We start from the raw sequence: 6,607 nt of genomic DNA on the forward strand, positions 1-6,607 counted from the left end.
ACATACACACACCACACACACCACACACATACACACACCACACACACCACACACATACACACACCACACACACACCACACACATACACACACCACACACACACCATATACCACACACACACCACACACACACACCACACACACACACCACACACAACTTCTCTACCCCTCCTGGTCAGGGCAGCACCTATAGGTAGGTGGAGAGAGGACGTGCACCTGCAGACACAGCGGCCTATCCAGACATGGGATGAATTCTTCCCTGCCCTCACACAAAGCTGTGCAGAGACACACGGCCACACACGCTGACACAGAGCACAGGGCACCCAGACAGTCCCAGATACAACACGAAAGGACCTGGTGGCACACCTGTGGCCTCCTCCCAGCACACGGACACACATACACACCTCTCCACGTGGACACACAACACAAACATGGGCTTCTGCACATTTCCACCCCTACACACTGGGACGGACCACTTACAGCTCTGGGACGGGGCCAGGGACCTGCCCCACCTGCCTCCACGTGGGTCCACGACCACACACATCACAGCTCACAGCCACGCAACCTCAGGGGTGCACACACGTGTGCAAACACACCCTCACCAACAATGGAGAGTCTGGAAGGAGCCATGTGACACCTCCGCCCCACACCCGCCCCCACCTCGGCTCTCACGCACACAGCGGCGCTCTCCTCCTCCACAGCTGAGGGGGAAGGGGCCGGGGACCCCAGGCTTCACGTCTGCACCTTCCATGCCCCCCTGCACCCCAGCTCAGGACCTGACAGACACAGATGTGGGGACACAGGTCAGAGAGCCAGCCGGGAGCAGGGTCCCTGGGCTTCTGGGAGCTCCTCCCCCACCCCCCACCAGCCCCCTGCCCAGCTCTGTGCTGCACACTCCACCTGCTGCGTCCCCTCCCAACCCTCTTGCCTGGGGGCTGGGGGCCAGGGCATCCAGAAGCTCAGAGAAACGGACAGAGACACTAAAGGGGAAACAGAGGTCCCGGGAGAGGGGACAGAGAGCCAGAGGCAGGGCAGATTGTGTGTGTTTGAGAGAGAAGGGGGTACAGAGACCCAGAGAGAGGGGGACAGAGACCCAGAGAGACAGAGAGACAGAGACGAGAGAGACAGGGGGACAGAGACTAGAGAGACGGGGACGGAAATCCAGAGACAAGGGGACAGAGACACAGAGGGAGGGGACAGAGATTCAGAGAGACAGGGGGATAGAGACACAGAGAGACAGGGGGACGGAAATCCAGAGACAAGGGGACAGAGACACAGAAAGGGGGACAGAGACCCAGAGAGAGAGGGGGAGAGAGACCCAGAGAGACAAGGGGACGGAGACTCAGAGAGAGAGAGAGAGAGAGGCAGACAGAGACCCAGAGAAAGACAGGGACAGAGACCCAGAGGGGGACAGACACCCTGAGTGAGAGAGAGGGGGACAGAGACCCAGAGAGAAGGAGACAGAGACCCAGGGAGAGAGGGGACAGAGACCCAGGGAGATGGGGGACAGAGACCCAGAGAAACAGGGGGACAGAGACCCAGAGAAACAGGGGGACACAGACCCAGAGAGGGGACAGAGACCAGAGAGAGGCAAAACAGACGGACGCGGGGCGGGAGACAAATGCTCAGAGGGGATGCAGAGTCCTAGAGAAGTGGGGTTCGTTGACTCTGAGACGAGAGAGCCAGAGAGAGGACGACATGGCCTGCAGAGGGGACAGACGCCCGAGAGCCGGCTCCTCTGGGGTCTCGGGAGCTGGGCTGGAGTGAGGTCCGAGGGGGTGGGTGGGGGGCTGAGGGGCTAGTGGGTATGGAGAGAGAGGCCGGGGCTGGGCCAGGCGGGCGCGGGGTCCGAGTGCGAACAGTGGGGCTCCTGTGGGGCTGACAGGTGGGTTTGGGGTAGGGATGTGGCGGGCCGGGCGGGTGGGGAAAGCCCAGAGAGAAGGGGCGGGCTCCTGCTGGAGGGCGCGGGGACCCCAGTTCCGGGCGCCGGGGGCGGCGGGGCGGGGAGACCCTGGGGGTGCTGCGCGGGGGCGCCGTGCCTCGCTGGCCGCGGGGAAGGCAGGGACCGAGCGAAGGAGGAGGACCCTCCCCCGACCCGCAGCCCGGGCGGCGGCAGGTGCCTGCGCCCCCGCCCAGATCCCTGCGCCTCCGAGCCTGCGTGCCTGTCTCCGGGTCTCCGTGTCCCGGGGCGCCCCGTCCACGCCTCCGCCCGGACCCCTGCCTCCCCCGCCCGTCTCTGTCTCTAGGGGGGGTCTCAGTCCTTGTCTCTCGCTGCGGGTCTCCGCGCATCTCGGCGTCTCTCTCCGCGTCTCTCTCCGTCCCGGCGCCTCTGTCCCGGGCTCTCCCCAGCTCCTAGCCTCAGTTCCCTGCGCGCCTCCATTTCCCTCCTTCCCCCGCCTGATCTCCGTCTCCCCTCTGTCTCCACGTTCCGCTTGTCTCTGTCTCGGTCTCTGTCCCAGGCTTGCTGTCGTCGGTCTCTGTCCGAGTGTCTGTGTCTCCACTCACCCCCGACCCGGACCCCCGAGCCCCCACTCGGGTCCCCCACTCCCATTCAGACCCGGGTTGGTGGGGTGGGGGGGGGGCGCTGCGGCGGGAGCTGTGTGTTCCCAGCGCAAAATAGACTCTCGTTGCCATGGCGACGCGCGCGGGGCCTCCGAGACGCGAGGCTTCGGGCTTGCGGGGTGAGGAGGGGGGACACCTGGATCCGGAAGGCGGGGGCCGGGGGCGCCGCAGCCCGGTCCCTGGGGCTCCTCCTAGATCCCTGGGGAGAGGGGTGTTGGGCGCTCTGACGCTGGGGGCCAGGGGACCGGACCTTCTGGGAGAGGTCTGGGCTCCCAGGGTCGGCGGTGGGGGCTCCGATTGCCTAACGCGGGGCGGGCTCGCTGACAGCTCTGACGCCGGTGTCCCTGAGGACTCACGGGTGGCCTCTCAGCTCCCTAAGGTTGGGGAAGAGGCAAGGGCTGCAAATCTGGAACGGGGGAGCTCTCCCTGGGGGTCTGCAGAGTTCCAACTCCCAGATCTGCAGAATTCTGGGAGCCCCCATGTGGGTCCCGGAACTCCTGCGTCTGGGGGAGCCGGGACTACAAGGCTGAAGCTTTCAGCCCTTCCTTCCGTCCGTCCATCCATCCACCCATCCACATGGCTGTCTCTTCCTTTCTCCCTGTCTCCATGTCCCTGTGCCTCAGTTTCCCCCCGCACCGGGGTGCGGTCTCGCTCACCTCGCTTTCCGGATGCGGGACCCTTGGGGAGCCGGGGGCGGCGGCGTGGGGGGCGGCCGGAGGCAGCGGCGGAGCGCGTGTCTGCCGGCAGCTGGGCTGGGCGTGCGCGCGCCGGCTGGGGGCGACCCCGGCCGCAGTTCTCCTCCGGGCAGATGCGCCGCGTCCGTGCAGATGTGTCAGCCGCCAGCCCTCGCCTTTGCCTCGCGCCGGCTTCGAGCCGAGAAGAGGCACCTCCCCCTCCCCACCTGCTGGGGACCCCGCTTTCTCCCTCATGCAGCCCCCAGTCGCCCCCGGGATCCCCCCCAACCCAAGAATGGTTTGGTCCACAGCCACATGTATGTTTATTCTGCGAGTCCGTGTCCCACAGTTTGAGACTCTTCTTCCCCTCCCCTTCCCGCCCCGTGAAGTGGCCCGGGGCCGAGCCCCGCCTCCACCTCGGCTCAGCCAATTCCCACCCAGCTTTCAGGAGTCTTATTTGCATTTCCGGGAGCAGCTGTCCAATGGAAGGGCAGCACCCTACCTCCCCCCCAAAGGGGGCGGCACTCCTGGTGGATCGCACCACTTTTGGGATCCAGGGATGGGGGGAACGCGCTTCCACTGAGGTGTTGGCGACAGACAGGAGGGTGGTCTTCCCTCAAGGCAGGGTTGGAGTTCAGTGGAGGAGGGGGTTCTGGCCTTGGAAGAGGCCCAGCAGTCCGCTGTCTGGGGCGGGCTCCTTGATGAGCTTCTGGATCTGTAGGGGCAGAGGGAGATGGGACAGGAAGAGTCTAGGGTCCTGATCTCCATGGATGACAAATCTGAGGGACACCTCTCTGTCTTCATCTCTGAGATCTTATGGCCAGCAGCTGCCCAAGACAACACTCCCTCTTCTCAAGACTTTTTCTGGGGCCTCCCTTTCATTACACATGACTGGTTGAGCTCCTAACTGTCCACCATCTTGGTCTGCTTTGCTGGCTTTGGACCACTAAGGGTGGACAGCTCTGTGCCAGGGCTTCTTATCTACACCTTATCTACATCCTCTTCTTAGGTAACCTCATCTCTCCCATCCCTCTTCTGGGCCCTCAACTCCCAAATCCAGCCTGGACTTTGCCCCTGAACTCCAGACTCATCTATCCAACTGCCTCTTAGATAGACATGAGCAACCAACCGCATTTCATCCATCAGCAAGTCCCAGCAAGTTTATCTCCAGAAAATAAAAATAATAATAACAAGAAGAAAAAAAAAAAAAAAAAAAAGCCTGCATCCCCACTGCCTCATCACCGCTTGCCTGGGTGCCCAAATTAACCTCCTTACTGACAGGTCTCCCTCCTCCCCTCTATGCCACACTCCGTAATCCATTGGTCACACAGTGCCGGAATGAACTTTGTCAACTGCCAATCTGATATGGCCAGCTCCCCTGCATCAAACCCTGATGGCTGCCCATGGCTGAAATCCCAAACCTTTGGGCTCTGGCTCCTGTGTGAAGACAGGGTGCTGGCTCCTCCTGCCCAGTGCTCACCGTGACCTGCTACAGCTCTTTGGACAAAGAAAGCTCAGTCCCCCTGTCCTGGGGGTGAGCCTGATGTTCCCTTCCCCTGCAGGTCAGAATTCAGGGCCACCCCTGCCACTCTCGCTCGCCCCTCTGCAACTCCCGCCCCAGCTGGGGGTCACAATGTGTGATTGAACATGGATTGATGCAGACTCCAGGGCTCACCACAGTGGCTGGCATGGAGTAGGTGCTCAGTGAATGTTTCACAGAGCTGAACTAGAAGGCAGGCAAGGAGCAGACCTGGGAGGGCCTGGGAATGTCAAGGTCTGGGGCCTCTCCAGCATCCTGAGGGCCAAGGGCTTGAAGCAGGGGGGCCCAGTACCTGGCTGACCCTGGTAGCAGGGCGGCCACTTGGGGGTGGGTGTGGAGTCTGAGAAACTGGAGGAGGGGCACCCGGGCCGGAAGGGGCAGAGGCGGAGGAGATGGAGAGTTGGGGATAGGTGTGGACAGGTCAAGGGGCTTCTATCTACAGGGTCTCTGCTGACCTGTTCTTTCCCAGTGTCTGCCTGGTCCTGCCCTCCTTCAGTTCATTCTAAAGTCACCTGCTCCAGGACGCCCCCCAGACCCTCCAATACAAACCCCCTCCTCCGTGCCCTGACCCTCTGGATCTCCTCCCCCATTTCGTCGTTCTTTGTGGTCCTTGTGGTCCATCTGCAGGCTCCTTTCATGGATTTATGGCGGTGACTGTGACCAGGAGCCTCCCCTCCAAGAACCTGGCTCCCCCTGGAGGCGGCAGCCTGGTGGTGCCGGAATGTATTCCCAGAGCCCAAAGACAAGACCTTTGTCAGATGCAGGGGAGGTGGGGGCGGCCGCGAGGGCATTACCTCCTTGAACTGCGGGTGGGCGGCATCACCCACCAGCTGCAGAATGAGCCCTTCGCTGGTGGAGAGGAAGGCACCACTCTGTCTCATGCGGGCCAGCGCCACCAGCCGGTCCACCTGGCTGTGAATAGGAGGGAGGGAGGGAAGGTTGGTGTGGATGCCACGGCCTAGACAGCCACACTTGCTGGCACCCTGATGGGAGTGGGAATGCCGCCTGTGGCCCTTCCTGGGAACCCCTGATGGCCCCCAAGCGCACCCACCCCGGGAGGGCACTCTCACCTGCGTGAGGAGCAGGCGTCCACCACCACGTGGACCTGCAGCCCCCGGTCCAGGAGGTCCAGGGTTGTGTTCTGTGGGTAGAGAGAGGTCAGGGCCAATCCCGGATAAGAACAGGGGTCCTGGGTAAGGAACTGGGGATGCTGAGTCAGAATTAGGGGCCCAGAATGGGGAGGAGGGAGGCTTGGATCAGAGCAGGGGTCCCCCAGGTCAGAAAGGGATCCAAGATAGGATGGGGCCTGCATGTGAGAAGACAGGGCCCAGGTCAGGATGTGGGTCCTAGAGGGAAGTGGAGGTTTCCAGTCAGGGAAGGAGGTTCTATTTAGGATGGGGGTCCCAGGTGAGAATGAGGGACCCCTGGGGTCAGTCAGCATCTCACCAAGATGCAGGCCTGTGCCTCAATGCCGCAGAGCAGCACAGAACGCAGCTGGGGCCGGCTGTCCAGCTCCTGCTGCAGGGCGGGCACCATGCTGAAGCAGGTCTTGGTCAGCGGCCGAAGGCCCTCAGCCCCCAGCTCGGGCACTGTGGGGCCCAGGCCTTGTGGGTACTGTTCCGTCAGCAAGACTGGCACCTCCAGCAGCCGGGCCACCTGTGTCAGTGATGGGGAAGAAAGGTCAGGGTCTGAGGGAAGAGGAGCTGGGCCTGGACTCCTGGGTCTGAGGGAGGAGGGGCTGGGCCTGGACTCCTGGGTCTGAGGGAAGAGGAAGTGGGCCTGGATTCCTGAATCTGAAGGAGGAAGAGTTGGGCCTGGACTCCTGGGTCTGA

At 62.6% G+C, this 6,607-nt stretch overlaps 1 protein-coding gene across 2 annotated transcripts in view; it reads right to left on the bottom strand.

Moving 5' to 3' along the window:
• Positions 1-3,541: 3,541 nt before the first annotated feature.
• Positions 3,542-6,607, bottom strand: part of ISOC2 (isochorismatase domain containing 2) — a 9,629-nt gene continuing 6,563 nt past the window's right edge. For both annotated transcript variants that reach the window (XM_023184413.3, XM_023184412.2), the window contains exons 3-6: positions 6,222-6,431; positions 5,846-5,916; positions 5,570-5,687; positions 3,542-3,950 (exon numbers count right to left, since the gene is read on the bottom strand). In XM_023184413.3, the coding sequence (XP_023040181.1) occupies positions 3,870-3,950; positions 5,570-5,687; positions 5,846-5,916; positions 6,222-6,431 (480 nt within the window). In that variant the 3' untranslated portion in view covers positions 3,542-3,869. The remainder of the gene's footprint in view (positions 3,951-5,569; positions 5,688-5,845; positions 5,917-6,221; positions 6,432-6,607) is intronic.

The sequence above is a fragment of the Piliocolobus tephrosceles genome, chromosome 21 (assembly GCF_002776525.5).
Source record: "Piliocolobus tephrosceles isolate RC106 chromosome 21, ASM277652v3, whole genome shotgun sequence".
NCBI classification, from domain to species: domain Eukaryota; kingdom Metazoa; phylum Chordata; class Mammalia; order Primates; family Cercopithecidae; genus Piliocolobus; species Piliocolobus tephrosceles.